Source organism: Corylus avellana, chromosome ca11, assembly GCF_901000735.1.
Source record: "Corylus avellana chromosome ca11, CavTom2PMs-1.0".
Classification (NCBI taxonomy): domain Eukaryota; kingdom Viridiplantae; phylum Streptophyta; class Magnoliopsida; order Fagales; family Betulaceae; genus Corylus; species Corylus avellana.
The window spans coordinates 19,341,990-19,359,615 of NC_081551.1; the positions used below are offsets into that span (position 1 = coordinate 19,341,990).

Genomic DNA, 17,626 nt, shown 5'->3' on the forward strand with positions numbered 1-17,626 from the left:
CAAGGAAGAGAAGGGGGATGAAGGAAGGATTTGGCCTCAGAAAAAATTCGTTTATCAACATCAAATTATTCAGACATATGCTTGTCTAATTAGGTAGTTTAAAATCATTGGCCAATCCACAGAAATCCAAACAAAACCTAACAAAAAAGGTAAGCATTTCAAGTAATGTTTTCTTCCTGCATTATATGATAACGGGTATATAATAAACACAGTTATTTTCCACACCACACAGCAGCAGTTTCAAATACATTAGACAAAAATGTTAATCGAAGTTTGGATTGGAGAAAGAGCATAAGAACAATGATGGGTCATCAGATAGGAGCGAAAGACTTGCAATTTGATAATCACAGAGTATCATCTGAACTATGCATAGTAGATCATCACACGACCCATATGATCAATATATTAATTTACCGATTTTTTTTTTATAAAAAAAAATAAAAAAAAAATCAAACATTTAATCACAACATAAACAAATTGAAGGCCTCAGAAGGAAGGCAGTAGTGTTTAATGTAATCACGAATTGTCATACAATGCGCAAACACCGTTTGTTTCATCATAGGCGGCAGTTGAATCTTACAACAATTAGCACCCAAACAAGGAATTAGCAAAGCTTTAACATATCTGCACCTATGAAATTTAATGCATTTTCCTTCATTTTCTCAGCAAACAAACAGCATGTAGACTAAATTCAAAAATTGAAAACTTGAACAAAAAAACAAAGGCCTCATAGAGAAGATTAGGTTGATCAACATATATGATTCAGACATATGCTTGTCTTAAAAAATATGTATTTAATCATCGGCCGACCCAATATGCGAATCAAAATCACAGCCAAAAAAAAAGCAAACAGATCCAAAGCTTTCAGCTACCAAAAATCTACAAGAAAATAAATCTTTTTGCCATGTAAGGGGGCTCAGAGTATGGGTGGTGATATATCAGTATGGTCGGCAAGGCCCAATTGAGCCAATTACGACGAACGAGACCTATCACATAGAATCGTCACCGTCCCCTTAGCTCTCAACAAACAAAAATTAAAGAACAAAAAGATTAGAAAATACAGAGAAACAATTCAAATATCGGATCTGAAAAAAGTAAAACAGAAGGATCTGAAAAAAGGATTATAGACGAAGGCTGTAACTTGTGGCTTCAGCTGCCCTCACTGCTATTTATAAAGAGGCGCCAAGAAAGGTTCTAGGGTTTGCGTTGTTGCCTTGTTGGTAGGGTTTTGCACTTTTGCTTCGGTTCTGCTAGAATACGAGCGAGCCTTTGGGCTGGCAGCCTAGCACTAACATGGGCCACGAAACGGTGTGCTTTTGAAGGGGCTTGGGCCGTAAACAGCAAACCTAATCTTTTATTACAGATATTTCCTTTACACAAGATAAGGACATAATTTTTTTAAACTAAGAAATTATGGGGTGCTACTGGTACTATATATATATATATATATATATATAAATCTAATATGGGGAATAACTATGTGAGAAAGCTGTCAGTAAAATTAGTTATAATAGCCTAATGAGTAATGTTGTGAGTATAGAAGTTTGCGCTCCTATCAATCTTGATAGCTAACCAATTGTCAAAAGTGTTGAGTATACCAAAAGTATCGGAAATAACGAGGGCAACTTTACAATATGTAGTTAGGTTGCTCTTTTGAAGACTAAAGTATGATGGTTGAGGAATTTCCTTCAAGGAGGATATGATGACGGTTATGTATTTGGGCAGTATTAATTGCAAAGAGGAAGCAAGTGTCTCTCCTTCACTTGGGTCAAAATAGGGGTGAGGGATTTTCAGGTCTTAAGGGCCTTGTTTGCCAATGGCCCTGAAACGGTGGCCAGTACTGTAGCTTTTTTTTTAAGAATAAGTGTTTGATTGGTTTTAGTGAAAATGGTTTGTGAGAAAAAGTGAAAAAATATATTTTATATGGAAAAATGTAAAAATTTTGTTTTGTAATGATTTTTTTATTTAAATAATAATAATAAAAATAGTTGATGTGATATGAAAAGTAGAGATGTAGGAATTAATTTTGAGGTGGAAAGATTTTTTTTTTGGGGATTGAGGGAGGCCTTGGAACAGTACCGTTCCAGTACTGTTCTAGGGCCATTGGCAAACACACCCAAGATGAGAGATGATGGAGGAATTGATCTGTTTAGATAGGAGCAAGGCATTTGAAGGAGAATCATTAGGAATATAGTTATTTATGGCCAGCCAAATAAGATCAAGTGGCTGCAAAAAGCTGGGAAAGGTGATGGGAGGCAGCCTTAATGTTTAATGAATTAGAAGGCTTGATAATGATTTTGACCCAATGTGTGATATTCAAGCCATCTAAACTTAAGGTGTCCAAAGGCCATGGTGAGAGCCTCCAAATGACTCTTGCTAAAGTGGCAAATGAGGAAAAGATGCTCATATGTTTCAGGAAAAGAGGAGCAAAGAGGGCAGAGTGTGCTCTACTCATCAACAAGGCCAAACAAGTAAGCTAGAGTGGATTTGATTGGGGATGCATTTCCAAAATGATTTTCCACATAAAAAGTTTAAACCTTTGGTGAATTTTGAGCTTCCCAAGAATTTTCCATTCAATTTGAAAGAGAGGATTACTGGCAGAAGGGGAGTGGATAAGGGTATAAGCCAAAAAGATTGAGAAGACTCTTGTTTTACCAGGGGACCAGATTTGTTTATAGGGAGAGGGAGAGGAGGATTTTGAGGATGACTTCAACACTTGGGGGGAGGAGAACATGCTATGGAGGAGGGGGGCATTCCATCAATTAGGGTTTTGGAGGATGTGATATTTGGCTTTCACTGAGGGATCCCTGACCAAATGTTGGTTTGGTGGGGGTGGGTTGGAAAAAATGGGAGCCTTGGGATCCAAGAATCATTCTAATAAACAAAATGTGGCCATCTCTAGTTTGAAAGCACAACCTTTTTTTGAAGGAGGTATTAAGAGAGGATTTTATTTTATTTTCTTTTATTTTTTTGACATGTTTACACAAGGAGAGAGAAATGAGAATTTAAACTAATGATTTTTGTTTCATGAGACATGGTCTCAACCGATTGAACTACCCCTTAAAGACAGTTGAGAGCGAATAATTCTTTTCCAAACATATGACGGCATTTGGGGGGGAAGGGGGGAGAAGCAACCATGGTAATGACTTTGGTGACAAAGGGAATGCCAAAAAAAGCAGGTAGCACCATATACTATCTTACAAAATATGAAAGTAATTTGTGGTGGTAAAAGTGGTAAGATTCTTTGTGGACAGCTCGGCTGTAGTGATGAGAGGAGTAATATGTAACAATAAACAATGAATCTAGTAAATTTACAAAAATAAAAAAAATAATAATAGTAATAAGTAAAAACATTTCGAAACCATTTATTCTTGAACCAAATTATTATTTATTTGTAAATATGGAGTATAGGTGTGCCCCATCATTGGTGACAGATCATCAACAACTCCTGCCAGCGCACTACAAAATACGAAAGCCCCAATGTGATTAGTTGCTTAATCCGACCTTTCAAGACGCATTTTCTCGAAGGCCTCACATGCTTACCAAAATCAACATTATTATTATTTTTAATTATTATTATTATTATTAATCCCACGACTGAACCCCACATAATTCAAACTTTTAGAAACAAAAGAAATAAAACAAAAGGAAAGCATCAAAGATTAAGAAGGAGGAGATTTCTGAGACTCGTTGCTCATCTGGAACCAACCTCTTTTTTTTCTCTCTGACTTGAACGGGTGGGCGTTGAGCCGTTGAGCGCCTTGAATTCTTTGACACGGCGTCGCTTTCCGTGTTATGATGGGCGACGAAAAATCGGCGATCGTGATGGCCAGCAGAGATAGAGATCGCGAGCTTCTTATCCCGGTGGCCGACTCGGGGGGCGACGACGCGTCCTCCAAGCCCTCCTCGTCTTCCTCGTCCTCGCACCACGCCGGCCGAGAGGTGATCTCTCGTTTTCTTCCTTTGCTCCAGGGTTTTTTAATCTTTGATTGTGCTGTGTTTGCTTCCCTAGAAAGTGACGGAAATGTTGGAGTTCTTGTTTTATTTGTATTGCTTTTCAGTTTGCGTGGAGGTTTTCGAAGTTACTTTCGTTCTCCGTTGACCTGTGTTTCGGATTGTTTTGGATTAGAGCTTTCTTTTATTGCCGATTTCGGGAGTAATCTTAATACTTTAAATGTTAAGCTCATGAACAAAATGAGTTAAACTTAGACTTAGGGGCGTAAATTGTCAACTGGTTTCGATTGAATCGGATTGCTATTGTTATAATAATAATCATTTCTGAGGTTTTTTGCTGAATCAGGCTCTATCTCTGGGTAGAACGAGTTTGTTTAGCAACTGAAACGGTTGAATTAGGGTGCGTGTGGAAATTCAATGGACATTGAACAACTTCATTGTGCTTTACTTGGCATTAGAACATCTGTCTGAGGACAGTAAGGTTCATTTTGCATTCACAAATGGGTTCCACCAATTGACTTATCCTAATTGTAGTAGTTACTCCAACATCTTTTTTGTCTTACTGCTATGAATGGCTGCATTTTTTGTTCTTATATAGCATTAACACTCGTCTGACAATTTTTGTATGCTGTATTCACTTTGTAGACCTTTTACAAAGTTGTTAGGAGCTGGGCTTCAAAAAAGTTCATGACTGGATGGTGCGCAAATCTTTCTTCTTTTTCTTCTTGTAATTTTCATTTCAACACATCGACAACACACTCGTTACATATGCTTAGCATATACTCATAGGTTCCTAAGGCACGCATATTCAACACTTCATGTCATGGAATTCTTTTCTTCTTCCTGTTGGTTTACAATATGTTATAAATGACGGAATCTATTAGTATAAATTCAAATATCACCTGCTCCGGAGTAATTGTTCATGGCTTGTGCAACATCTTCTTCATGATCATAGTCTTATCTTGAAATTGTTTGCCACGACATTTTTATTGTTTCTTTTTTCAACATCAAATGTTATAGACTCTGGGTTCTGGTAATTACTTTCAACTGGCTCGGTGGTTCCTCTGGAACTTAACAATCTTTGGCATTAAATGATTGTAAATTGACTGGGGTTAAGGGAAAAACAACTTGCTACCTTTTTTTCCCTTCACATATCTTCTCAGTTTGGTACTTCAGTTGTTTTTTACTGTACAGTTGCACTTATCATCCACATCAATCATAGATTTTGTTTGTAACCCTGCTATTTTTGCCTCTGAAATGGAATATTTATGTTGGAAGAATCCTTGATGATATGGATATGGAGATAGTAGATCTCATGCAGAATAACTACTTGGATATCTTTCTTGATGAGAGGGTTTTGGACCATAACTCCTTGGGTATTTTGTTGCAAATTATTAACCTTATTCTAATTATCTAACTCCATGGACGGGAAATAAGAGAAAGGATTCAATCCCGCAATAGGGAAACCCACACTACTACCTTAGTGAGAAAAATGCTATGTGGTCATGGAGGCTGCAGTACAGTACTCGTAGGAGTACTAAAGGCCGAAGACTTAGGCCTTTGCTTTGCTAATTACACTATGCCATTAGGGGCTTTCTCTTCGACACGTATTCGCTCGTGATCGCTTAGATACCCTGTAATGACCTAGGGAAAAGAGCTAGCCACATCTGCGCAATTATTCCAAAAGGACTAGTCAATTTGGAGTTTTCCTAAAATTCATTATAAAGCATAGTTTCATCAAGTAACTAGGCAATGTGGGACTTAGCACCCATGATTATCTTTATAAACTACCTACTCTATGAGGGTTTCATCTCATCTTCCCAATATGGAACCGGGGTGTTACAAACTTTCCCTCTTAAATTCTTGACGTCCTTGTTAGAGCCACGTTATGCAGTGATCCAGTATCACATGACCTAGCGTTACTAGATGGCTTTGATACCCACTTGTAACGACCCAGGGATTTGCTAGCCACATTTGTGCTATTACCCTAAAATGACTAGTCAATTTGGAGCTTTTCTAGAATTCATTATAAAGCTTAGTTTCACCTAATAACTATGCAATGTGGGACTTACCATCCATGACTATCTTTATAAACCACCTACTCTATGTGGGCTTCATCTTATCTTCCCAATATTGGACCTCGGGGTGTTACAACCCCTCTTCCATCAATTGGTACTCCCAAGGCATTGACCACATGCCCTAGCATAGCCTTTCCAGCAGGAACATCCACAATAGAGCCAATGCACTTGACAATATCTCTTTCTTTAATAGCGGTATCACTACCAAAGACAAATTCCTACATTCTCATTCTTAAGATTCAAGGCTATTTCTTTTACATCGCAGGAAATTCAATTATTTCTCCATCTTTGGGAGAAATTCCATTATATATATATATGAACAAATTTGATTGAGTCAAGGGAGAACTCCTTAATAAGTTCCAGCCAAGAAATTCTTCTTCCAACATGTTTGACTATGTTAATAAATTGGTAAATTTAGAGAAATTCTTGGTTTTTGGAAGTTCTCTTAAAAGTTTGAGGCATGTTAAATTTTGATACATTGGAAGATTGAATGCTTTGAATATAACCTAGAGTTCTTTGTTCAATTTTTTGAAAGATGCTATTTATAAATTGATAGAAATATCCTTCAGTGAGAATTCTTCGAATTCTGTTGTAGTCATAGGAAATGTTGTTTCTTTATTAAATAAGACTGCCTTCCTACTAGATGAACTTAGAATCATAGTAGCTTCAGTTTCTGATACTAGATCTTAGAGCATGGAATTGTACTTGGCAAACTATGTGTTGTGTGGTGTTGTTCATAAATTCTTTAATTATATGGTAACCAACCATTGTAAAAGCTGTACTTTTATGGCTGTGGCTTACTTTTAAGGTATGTGCTTATTGTGCTTTCTGCTATTAGATGCTTACTCTTAGCTGTTTTGCAGTGTCATCCTATTTCCAATAGCAATTACTTTCTACATAACATGGTGGTTTATTCACTTTGTGGATGGCTTTTTCTCTCCTATCTATGCTCAACTTGGAATTGATATCTTTGGTAAGCATATTTACTGAGAAAACATTTTTTTTTCTTCCATCCCTTGCGCTTTGGTAAATGTGTATGAGATGTATTAATCAAAATGCATGAAATTAATTTAAATTGCCACTTCATCAATATTTATTACACTGATTCTCTTTCCGGTGAGATCTTTGTTGCTAAATTTGTTGTGGTTTCTGTGGGGTAAAAGAAAAGGAGAGGAAACAGACTGTTTGTCTACCTAGCTGTACATGTACCTTTGAGGTTTTTTTTAAGTTGTTCTCATTTCATGAGGTGGCTGTCTAGCTTCACGCATTGGGCAGTTTTCTCATGGATCTGAAAATGCGCTTCTGTAATTCTTACTGTGTTTATCAAAATAAATTGAACTTCTTATTTGAAGTTTTCACGTGCTTATACTTCTTGGACAGGCCTTGGATTTGTAACTTCTATAACATTCATCTTCTTGGTGGGGGTGTTCATGTCGTCATGGTTGGGTGCATCTGTCCTTGGGCTTGGTGAATGGTTTATCAAACGGATGCCATTTGTTCGTCATATCTACAATGCCTCCAAGCAAATTAGCGCTGCCATTTCACCAGGTGCAGTTTGTGCTCAGTTTCTTGCCCATGTGTTAATGTAATAAGTTTCAATTGGATAATTATATACTAATACGTTCATTATATTACAGATCAAAACACACAAGCCTTTAAGGAAGTAGCCATAATCAGGCATCCACGTATTGGTGAATATGCTTTTGGGTTCATCACTTCATCTGTCATCCTCCAGGTCTGAAAATAATCTATGTTGTGAGATTATCAATTTTTCATTAAACAGTATCCATTAGTGTCGTGAAACTATTATCACCTCACATTTGCTTGTGAATGTGTGGGCATACATACTGCTTATTAAATTGACTCTGGGGATTTTGCTTAGGGTGCCACACTCTGGCTAACCTGCAGAAGCTTATTCAACAGACCAAATCAATTTGGGTTGTGTTGATTTGGATAGAGGTGTTTTTTTCAGTCTGGTTTTTCACCTCAATATGACTTGTACTAAAACTATTTCTTTGCATAGTATTTATTTTGTTTGCATAAACTAAATGTTGCGAAAGCTATATTAATATAGTATTGTTGTTTCTTATCATGCTTTACTCTAACAAACCACAATTGCCTGCTACTCGTACCCAACTGAATCTCCTGTCTTGATTCTGTTACTCTCCAACTTTGTTTAGGAAAATTGCCTATTGACTGCAGATTAATGGTTGACTCTTGTTTCTCCTTCAAAAAGGCCATGTGTGTGTGTCGGTGTGCCAGTCTCCTGGTCCCCTGAAGGTTTCCTTTAATGTTTCACGGTCGCTGGTTTAAGAAAAACAACTCTCTCAGACACTGAAACTTCACACACGGAATATCAGTCTTTGGTTTTAGTTTTACAGTCTTTGCCCCAGATATGAACTGCGTTGAACTGTTAGTTTTATGTCTCGAGAATTATATTTTGGATGTTATATTATACTGAACATGGCTTATAGAGTTGTGGACCTTGGATATGTCAATGATTCAAGTGTATCGTCGCTAGGGAAAAGTTGGCATTGGTCGATGGTCGCTTAAGTGTATCTCTAGGGAAAAATCGTCATTGATCCATGGTTGCTTATGTCAATGAAGCTTGTCCTCCACGAGTTGAAAGCTGTGAAAGAATAGAATATTGAATAACTGACTAGTTGATCTGGGCTTATCAGAAATTCAAATAGAATTTATAATTTTTTTTAATTAATGCAGAACTATGCTGGAGAGGAGGAGCTATGCTGTGTCTATGTTCCGACGAACCATCTTTACATTGGTGATATATTTTTGGTCAATACCAAGGATGTTATTAGACCAAATTTATCAGTCCGTGAAGGAATTGGTAAGGAATTCATTTCTTTAGATGTTATTTTATGTTTTAAATGTGGACAGAGAACGGGAATTGCTGTCAGCCTGGTATCACCTTCTGGCCTGTGTTGTAACTAGACCCAGTCTGGAACTTTCTCCTAGTGTCACCAGAAGTGCATGCTGTTCATTGCAGCATAGGAGAAGAAAGGATTTGAAAATGAAGATACCTTTGCTGTTCAATAATAGATAGGGGTCTTGTAATGAGTTTAAAAAGAAAAATTTCTTTCATTACTCTTGCTATCTATTATAGGTTGATGCGATATCCCCTTTGTTCTTTAATTGCAGAAATCGTTGTGTCTGGCGGCATGTCGATGCCTCAAATCTTGTCAACACTGGATTCACGGGTTATGCCAGTTGATAGAATTAGACCCGACAGAAGCTGAGATTGAAGAGGTTAGATGTAGTAGAGTTGTTTGTTTATTACTTTGGTACAAATTCAGTTGGAGTAATCACAGAATGAATCTGTTGAAAAGGCAGGATTAGATTGTCGATCTGTGGTCAATGAAGTGTCAGATTTCGACCGCTTATGTAACATTGGTTGCCATGTGGAATATAGAATTTAGTGTTTGCTTGGAAATATAGTTTGGTTGATAATTCAGGCTGATAGGATGTTTGTCTTTTCGATTTCTTTTCCCATTTGTTTAAATTTCCCTTCAACTGTGTGTGTACCCTAATTTCCATTGGGGGAATATTCACTTAACTTCCTTGGACATTAATCCGATTTTGTAGATAAAAGGAAGCAGCTGTATTTGTTCAATGTTCACTAAATGGTGTGATTATGCATCTCTACCTACTAAATTCTTATATATATTTGGAAGTGTATGTATACCTTTGAGATCACATACTTTTAGGCCTGGGGATTTGGCTTAGGTGTTACAGGAGATCACATGTATGTAGGTGCTCTTTCACTTTCTCATAAAAATCATTGAAAAAAAAATTACATGATATTTTTTGACAGCACTAAAGCCATATCCTAGGTGTAGTCCAACCAAAGTTTGGCTCACGATTTCCCTTGCTGTGGGCCTGTGCACCTCCGGGATTAGTCGGAGCTACCGGTGCCAAATCTTAAAAAAAGTTTGGCTCACGATTTCTGCTCGTGAAAGAGACATGATGAGTACAATGTGAATGCTAAGTGTGGTCGGTATTGTGCAACAACGGCAATGAGAATCAAACACAGCAGACTTCAAAGTCTACAAGATTACACGGCAGACCAATTCAAAGTCTATGCTAGACTCAGAGAGTAGCCCATCACCCAATCTCTAATATTCGATTGGTAACCGGCCTCTCTGCATGTGCCACGTACATTGTAGACCGTTCTAAACTAGCAGTGGTGCTACAAGACGTGGACGACAAATAGTACTTATATTGAGCCGTCAAACAAATAAATATCATAAAAGAATTTATGTTTTTCGGCAAATTTACGTTTATTTTCAATTACCATAATTAAAAACATCTCTTAAAAAAAAAATAGTTAATAAGGAAATTAAACTGAGCCTATTGGTTTCACGAGTTTTTTCTGGTTTTTGCAAATATTGAATCTTTATATAATTATATGTATAATATAAACTTTTATCGAAAAAGACGTGATAATACAAGCTATAATCTACATAGACATATGGATATTTTGAGTAAATTTTTCGTTAATAGTTATCTTAATAATTTATTTGGGAATAAATAAAACTATCCTAACAATTTACATAGTTCAAAAGATTTTTAAATGTTGTCTTCCCGTTTGCATGCCACAAGTTCATTTGTAAGCAAAATTGCCGAAAATATTTTGTTTGAGAATGAGTTTAACAAAAAAAAAAAAATTGACGGCAAACAAAGGGATGGATTTTTATAAGAATTAAAATCCCCGGTATTTAATGTTAAAGGCCGAATCATAATTTTACTAAATGCTTAATTACATTTTAAAATTATTATTATTTGCTTAATCAAACGGACACTTTGAAGTTACAATTTAATATAAAATTCAAATCACCAAAATTTCCAAAATCTCTTTCAGTTCACCGGGAATATCTTCTATAATTATCCATAAACGCGTACAATTCTGTTTTACTTGCTCCCCTTCCCAGCTTTGGGAGGAATTGTAATCAATGATGGGCGGAAAAGTGGTGGATGCAGACAAAAAAAAGTGACCAAAAAGGTTGGGCTACGTGCCACCCTCAAAGTTCTCCTTGGCTTATAAATCAGACCCTCTCTGGACCATCACTGTGCAGGAGATAGGGAAGCTTCTGGTTAGCCATAGATTCTTGTATTTAGATACCCTTCATATTCTATTGAGAGAATCATTTCTGGGTTTCTAAAAAGAGAGTGAAAAGATGTTGGAGGGAAAAGCTACCATTAAGGAAACAGACATGCCAGAGAAGATGCAGATGCAGGCCATGGCTTCTGCTTCTCAGGCCCTTGATCTCTATGATGTTGTTGATTGCATCTCAATTGCTGCCCATATCAAGAAGGTCGGTATTATTGATTCTTTTTCTTTTTTTTCTTTTTTTTTTCTTTTTTTCTTGATTTTGTAGTTTTACATATAATGTTCTTCATGGGTTATTTGTTTTTCAGGAGTTTGATAAGATTTATGGGAGTGGATGGCAATGTGTGGTTGGCTCAAATTTTGGCTGTTTCTTCACTCATACACCAGGGACTTTCATCTATTTTGCTCTGGAGACCCTCAATTTCCTTATCTTCAAGGGATCCTCTTCTTAAATTCATATATATATTTGTATATATATATATAGAGGGAGAGGGAGAGAGCTTCTTTTTACATAATTAGATTATGTATGATGCTATTTTGTATAGAAGGTAGAGTAGTCGTTGAAACTGTCCCCATCTTCTGGTTGAATGCAGATATGCCTCTTTAATTTGTAGTTTTTTATTAGAATTAATTAGAGCTAAATTATCTTCTTCTTTTTTTATGTGTTTAATTGCCATTGTTTTGGATAACTATCACTTTTCCGTAGTCAAAGGTTCATCATATTTATTCATGATGATAATCATCGATCGTCACCATGTGCTTGGAGGAATCCTATTGCTTCTTCAGTGCTTGTCACTTTCACTCGGCCACCTCCTCCTTGTATTCATTCCAATTGCTTCAAACTCCATAATGTACGTTGAATTATTAAATTAATTTATTATTATAACCTTATCTCTGTGGTTTAATTTTCATTTTAATTTTAATTAAATGGTGAGATTTTAAAGCATACTATTATTGAGCGTTGAATAGCTGTCATTGCCCACAAGTCATTGCACCAAGTCATACGGAAGAAGATACAGTTAGATTCCGTGACCTTTTAAAACAATCTTAGCACCACATATGGTAGGTCACATGGTTGATTCAGAGGACTTAGGGCCAAGTCTTTTTTTTTTTTTTCCCCCAGTAAAACAAACAGATTAGATGGTTTTTTCTCGATGGCCGTCAGAGTGAGCAAAGAAGACAGAATGATGTGTCCAGTTTTTTGTGGGTTCTAAAACGTGTCCAATTTTCAAGTCATAGACTAATGTGTTAATGATGTGGCACGTTGTGCGCAGAGTGTCTAATATAGACTAGTTGACTGGATATGACATGAGCTAGAGCTAGTAGCCATGTGTCACTCATCGCCATTAAAAAATTGACCGAAGGAGAATGAAGTTATTTGATAATGGTGCAATGATTTGATAACTTTTAAACTTTAAGGAGTGATTTGATAAAAGGTGAAACCTCATGAATTTTGAATCATTTCTCTTCCCTTTTACCAAAAACATTGTTTTCAGAGAGCACAGAGTATTCCAAACTTTTGTTTTGCTGAGCTTTTTAGATACTAAAAATACTTTTTAAGCTTTCAAACGCAATTTCAAATAAGATCTTAACCTTGTGACACTAGTTGCCATTTTCAACTATCTTGTCTTGTATTAAGCATTGCACCATTGTATATACAGAAAAAATAAAAGCAGTATTAGTACACTGGCCTCTCAAACATGTCCCAAACAAACATAGAGAATATGCTGAAGCACAAATTATGTAAAGACCTCTTCAATCAACCCATCAAAAAGTAGCTTCTCTATCTCATTCACTACTTGCTCAGCATCATCCGCAGAAAATGCATGCCTCCAATCAAAATCCCAGATTGCATTTTCCACTCCATTGCAACTTATATCTCTCTCCAACATTGCATAAATACCATCTACAAGAAGACTCTCACCAGCAAGATTGCTGTAGCTTCTCAGATTTTCAATTCCCTTACAAACTTCCCCCACCAAATTATCTATTGAGATGCACACTCTCAAGTTGCCCACACTCGCAAGCAACAAAGGATGGCTTAATGTCTGAGAATCTCTAAGGCTTTTACGTTCAATGAGTTCATTTGCACATTCTAAAGAGGGTTTGACATTGGCTTCTACCAAATCACTGATGCCAGAAGGATTCCTCACATTGAGATAAAACAGCTCCTCCGCACGACTCAGGAATGATGGACTGCTCAAGAGCAAAGCTTCAAGATTAGTTCCACTTTTGAAGCTTTTGATATCTGTTCTACTGTGAATGATGTGATTGTAAGCTTCCTCTGCAGTTTTATCATCTATTTCATGTTTGGGGCTCAGTGGTATGACATCAGAAAGAGAACTCTGGCTATTACTGCAATGCTCTACAATTGAAAAGAAAATAGAGTTACTTAAGTATAAAGGTGATGGCAGGTTTAATGCATACTCTCAAGTCTCTCTAAATTTGGAGTTGTTCAATGAAGCATAATACTTTCATTATATTATATCTCAAGCATTTTTGTCTACAAACCAGATAAGAAAAAACATCAGTTTTTTTAACTAATGTATGTATGTATCCATGTTTATGATCCAGAGTCCCAGACATGTGGGAGGCATAAAACATGTAAATATAATATAATATGCATGTACTTCTAAATAGCTTTCATATGTAATCATTCTTATTTCTAGAGTATCACCAATTCACCATAGTTAAGTATCAGATTTTGACCATAGCATAATCAACCTATAGTATGTTACCTTCAATATAAGATTCAGAGGCATCTATGTCCTCCTCTAAAGGAAGTTGACCCGCAAGAGAAGTGTCAGTTCTTATCATTGGAGAGCAATTTTCACTCCCAAGATTGATCCTCTTGTCATCTTCTTGGGATCCAAAATTCTCGATCTGTGGAAAAGAAGACTGCCTTAATTTTCACAAACCAAAAAATCTTCTTCATTCACAGGTCAGTCATATGGCAAAAGTTTGGTTACTAGGTAGTATTTCTCATACTTAAAAATCCACATCAATGATTTTTAAATTTTAAAGCACAAACAGAAGTTTCAGAAAGTCATTAGGAAGACTCACAACTGATTTAGCTGCAATAGGCTCCCTGACGGGATTCGTCTTCTTCAGCTGATTCTTTTTCTGATCAGTGGAACTAGAAATTGTAGTTTTTGTTGTGAGTTTTGAGATGGATTTTTGGAAAGCACTTGGTCGTCTAGTAATCTGGTTGTTTATGATGTTCGATCCGTTTTCATGCTTTCTTGGCTTTGTGGAGGCCGCCTTCGCTTGATCTTCAGATTTCAAGACGATTTTAGCTTTCACATTCTCCATCTCTGATGGTTTCCCTCTGGCGTTTTGAATCTTATGAGCTTTCTTGTCGGTTGCCTCTTTTTTCTGCAGTTTCTGATCTACAAGTCCAGTAGCTTTCAGCTTATTTGAAGCCTTTTCTTTGGACTTTACTTTTTTCTCTTCTGGTTTTCTAACTACTTCTTTATGTTTAGTGCCTTCTTCTAAGCTAAGCGTTTTGGTTGGAGCCTCTACTGCTTCCATTTTTCTATGCATTTTCTTGGAACTCAAAGCCCCTTCTTTGTGAGTTTTGGAAGGAATAAGCTTTTCTTTTCTTTCAACTTGTCTGAGCATCTTTTTTGTGTTCAAAGCTTCCTCTTCCTGAAGCACTGGTGTTTGGAGCTCCTCCATCAAAGGTTTAATAAGAACAATGGGCGGTATCTCATCAATCAACCTTTTTTTGGAATGATAGGACTGAGGAGGCTTGAGCTCTTTGACAGAGTTGCTTTTCAGAAGTCCTTTGAATTTCATGGTTTCAAGTATTTTCTTCAGTGTCCTTCGCTCTGAATCTGCATTAGAATGGGGCTTCCTTCCCCTAGGCCTATCAATATCAAAGACAGCCCTTCGTTGATTCAAAATTCTCTCACTCTCTAAATGTTTCTGGAGAGAGGTCCGCAATGGTTTTGAAGGGAGATCTTCTAGGCCCATAAGCTTGGCAATCAAATTTGGGGCTTTTTCCTTCGTCTGTAGAGCTCTTGATGAAAAAGCAGGGTCAATAGAACTAAAATCACATGGATGAACCATCAAAGACTGGTTTGAGCTTGTGGTAGGGATTTCTGAAGCCGAGTCTAAATCTCTTAGATGAAGATAACCCATTTCTTCAATGGTTGGGTTTGGCAATATATTCTGCCTGGCAAAGCTGTCTCTGATCACTTCCCTAAGCGCCTCAATGTGATCCCTTGAAGACCCATCGGCCGAAATCCGTCGCTTTTGAAATCCCCCTGAGCAATTTTGATCCCCAAATTCACTTGACTGTTTTCTGTCAATCCCCACTTCATCAATTCTTCTCCTTTCCAATTCCAACTTCTCATTCTGCTTCGTTTCCAACCGAGTCATATAATGTGATGCTTCTTGCAACTTCCCTAGCATGATTAGAGACTCCTGCAGATCAAGAGCTCCTTTCAATAGATCTTCTGCAATATCTTTAGACTGCCCATCAAATCTCACTCCTTTAGTCCATGAGTCAATCATCCGGTTCAGCTTCTGGACTCCTTGTGAGACCTCCATGAGTTGGAAGGAAGATGGACTATGAACTTCTTCTTTGAACCCTTTTGAGAGATGCATCTCCTCTTTCTCTGCCTTGTACTCCATGGATGTATCTGAGGAGTTCTTTGGTGTACTTCTTCGGCTTTCAATCCTGCGGTCCATTTTCTGAGAACTTGTCCTTGATTTTCTCATTGTCTTACACTCCACAACTCCTTTTGGATCGTTACATCTGACAAATGATTTATACACTGCTGATTTCAGGCTGCCTTGAGGCATATTCTGCCGACACAAAATTACATTGACAGAGTCAGATGTAGCTAATATTTTAAGAACCAAATCCGCCAATCCCAGTAAAGTACTTGTAGAATGCTTACATGATTTGCAGTATTCTAACCAATCATTTGCAGGGTTGTCTGCAACAGTCAAAAATATACTTGCTCGGCGCTGGTGAATAAACACACACTAACCAATCATTTGCAGGGTTGTCTGCAACAGTCAAAAATATACTTGCTCGGCGCTGGTGAATAAACACACACAAACAAATCATAAGTTGCCGCCAATGAAATAAACGACAAGTAATGTCAATAAACAATGAATGTATCATTCTCTTCCTGAAATTTTCAAACATGAACTAATAGTATGAAATTCCATCATTTTTTTTCACTATTGAATTGATAAGACGGCAAGAACATAACAAATTGGAAGCATCAAGCATGATTATTATCTCTTCATGAGAATTGACACACAGATTCCCGAATTATAACATAAAGCTAATGGAAGATTTACAAGGACTTAGCAAATTGAAAGCAAAAACTTCCATCAACCCATTAAAACTTCAAGCGTACTTACCTGAGTTCATAGGTTGTTCTTTCTCAGCTTTGATCAACCAATTCTTATGCTCTAGCATCTATACAAACACATGATTTCCTGACGTCAGAGGTTGTTCATTCTCAGCAATGACCAAAAATTCTCTCTCTCTCTCTCTCTCTCTCTCTCTCTCTCTCTCTCTGCCTTAGCACCTATCCAAAACCAAAACAACAGAAAGACAACAAAGAGCAAACGCAGAACCCAGATGAGCAAATGCATGAATAACAGTTACTCACAAAAGCAAAGTTGATCAAGACCCAGAAACGGTTTGAAAGAAAACTCACCTGCAAGTGAGCTAGGAGAGACTTAGATCCTCAGAGCAGGAGCATAACAGTCGGTGCATTGACTTTTTTTACAGGGTATCATGGGACAAGGAAATGGTTGAGAGATTCTGGTTGTGATTAATGGGAACATTTTGGTCAAGCCGGTGCGCGTGTTTCAGGGTGCCAAAGAGCCAAAGCCGTTCAAAAGCATGAAGAGGGAAGGTAGGACCAGAGAATGGCAAGTTGTGCTGTGAACTTAATGAGAAACTACCTCTGCCACTTAGTCATGCTAGTTTTATTATCTATTACTTTTTTATTTCTTTATTTATCATTTATTCTTGTAAGGGAGCGCTTGGATCCTTTACTGACTGTCCCTACCTGACTGTCTACAAACCAACCAAAAGATTTTTTATTTTTTTTTATTTTTTTTATTGGTCTAGCTAGGCTGGTAGAGACTAACGATTATTAACGGTTAATAAATGTTATTAATCACTAACTAGCATAACTTTTTCTAATTAACTGTCTAAGGCGGTACGGTTAGTGGTAGTAGGATAGACGAGGCGGTTAATAATTGCCTACCCGTATATATAATATATATTAAATATACAAAAAAATAATATAACAAAATGACGTTATGGTGTTTCATACCAAAATGACTTCATTTTGGCATAGGGTTTCATACCAAAATACTTAAAACAGTTTCAAAATCGTCTAAAACAAACCTTAAAGTAGGCCTCAAAAAATGGTCAAAACACTAAAATAGGCCCAAAAGACCCATATCGGCAAAGTGGTTAATGTGGTGG

General features: G+C 37.0%; 3 protein-coding genes and 3 non-coding genes across 7 annotated transcripts; 2 read left to right on the forward strand and 4 right to left on the reverse strand.

The window, feature by feature from the left end:
• Positions 1–303: 303 nt before the first annotated feature.
• Positions 304–393, reverse strand: LOC132166809 (small nucleolar RNA snR60/Z15/Z230/Z193/J17). The gene has a single exon (XR_009438611.1). It is a non-coding gene; the product is annotated as a small nucleolar RNA snR60/Z15/Z230/Z193/J17 (small nucleolar RNA).
• An 89-nt stretch (positions 394–482) lies between these two features.
• On the reverse strand, positions 483–565 carry LOC132166819 (small nucleolar RNA U83). Its single transcript, XR_009438621.1, has one exon. It is a non-coding gene; the product is annotated as a small nucleolar RNA U83 (small nucleolar RNA).
• A 347-nt stretch (positions 566–912) lies between these two features.
• LOC132166815 (small nucleolar RNA Z43) lies at positions 913–1,011 on the reverse strand. Its single transcript, XR_009438616.1, has one exon. It is a non-coding gene; the product is annotated as a small nucleolar RNA Z43 (small nucleolar RNA).
• Positions 1,012–3,636: 2,625 nt separating this feature from the next.
• Positions 3,637–9,483, forward strand: LOC132166004 (protein CONTINUOUS VASCULAR RING 1-like). The gene is made up of 7 exons (XM_059576741.1): positions 3,637–3,942; positions 4,600–4,652; positions 6,896–7,005; positions 7,413–7,580; positions 7,670–7,767; positions 8,754–8,880; positions 9,192–9,483. The coding sequence occupies exons 1-7, from the start codon at positions 3,796–3,798 to the stop codon at positions 9,287–9,289; spliced, it is 801 nt and encodes a 266-aa protein (XP_059432724.1). The 5' UTR covers positions 3,637–3,795; the 3' UTR covers positions 9,290–9,483.
• A 1,501-nt stretch (positions 9,484–10,984) lies between these two features.
• On the forward strand, positions 10,985–11,773 carry LOC132165308 (dynein light chain 1, cytoplasmic-like). Its single transcript, XM_059575809.1, has 2 exons — positions 10,985–11,365; positions 11,469–11,773. The coding sequence occupies exons 1-2, from the start codon at positions 11,228–11,230 to the stop codon at positions 11,610–11,612; spliced, it is 282 nt and encodes a 93-aa protein (XP_059431792.1). The 5' UTR covers positions 10,985–11,227; the 3' UTR covers positions 11,613–11,773.
• Positions 11,774–12,706: 933 nt separating this feature from the next.
• LOC132165305 (uncharacterized) lies at positions 12,707–17,066 on the reverse strand. Of its 2 annotated transcripts, none has more exons than XM_059575806.1 (6): positions 16,845–17,066; positions 16,543–16,600; positions 16,068–16,210; positions 14,224–15,972; positions 13,899–14,043; positions 12,707–13,525 (listed from the first exon to the last, which is right to left on the reverse strand). In XM_059575806.1, exons 4-6 carry the CDS (start codon positions 15,967–15,969, stop codon positions 12,900–12,902), a joined length of 2,517 nt encoding a protein of 838 aa, XP_059431789.1. In that variant the 5' UTR covers positions 15,970–15,972; positions 16,068–16,210; positions 16,543–16,600; positions 16,845–17,066; the 3' UTR covers positions 12,707–12,899. The 2 variants fall into 2 exon arrangements, with proteins under 2 accessions (XP_059431789.1, XP_059431788.1); XM_059575805.1 differs by having other exon boundaries at positions 16,543–16,712.
• Positions 17,067–17,626: the final 560 nt, after the last annotated feature.

What these genes read in the sequence shown, in the direction of transcription:
- LOC132166004 (XM_059576741.1), top strand. Translation starts at nt 3,796, where the DNA reads ATGATGGGCGACGAAAAATCGGCGATCGTGATGGCCAGCAGAGATAGA. An exon ending in CGCACCACGCCGGCCGAGAG is followed by an intron (nt 3,943 to 4,599) that starts GTGATCTCTCGT and finishes TTCACTTTGTAG; the next exon opens with ACCTTTTACAAAGTTGTTAG. An exon ending in ACTTGGAATTGATATCTTTG is followed by an intron (nt 7,006 to 7,412) that starts GTAAGCATATTT and finishes CTTCTTGGACAG; the next exon opens with GCCTTGGATTTGTAACTTCT.
- LOC132165308 (XM_059575809.1), top strand. Translation starts at nt 11,228, where the DNA reads ATGTTGGAGGGAAAAGCTACCATTAAGGAAACAGACATGCCAGAGAAG. An exon ending in TTGCTGCCCATATCAAGAAG is followed by an intron (nt 11,366 to 11,468) that starts GTCGGTATTATT and finishes TTTGTTTTTCAG; the next exon opens with GAGTTTGATAAGATTTATGG.
- LOC132165305 (XM_059575806.1), bottom strand. Translation starts at nt 15,969, where the DNA reads ATGCCTCAAGGCAGCCTGAAATCAGCAGTGTATAAATCATTTGTCAGA. An exon ending in CTATTGCAGCTAAATCAGTT is followed by an intron (nt 14,044 to 14,223) that starts GTGAGTCTTCCT and finishes TCTTTTCCACAG; the next exon opens with ATCGAGAATTTTGGATCCCA. An exon ending in CTCTGAATCTTATATTGAAG is followed by an intron (nt 13,526 to 13,898) that starts GTAACATACTAT and finishes TTTCAATTGTAG; the next exon opens with AGCATTGCAGTAATAGCCAG.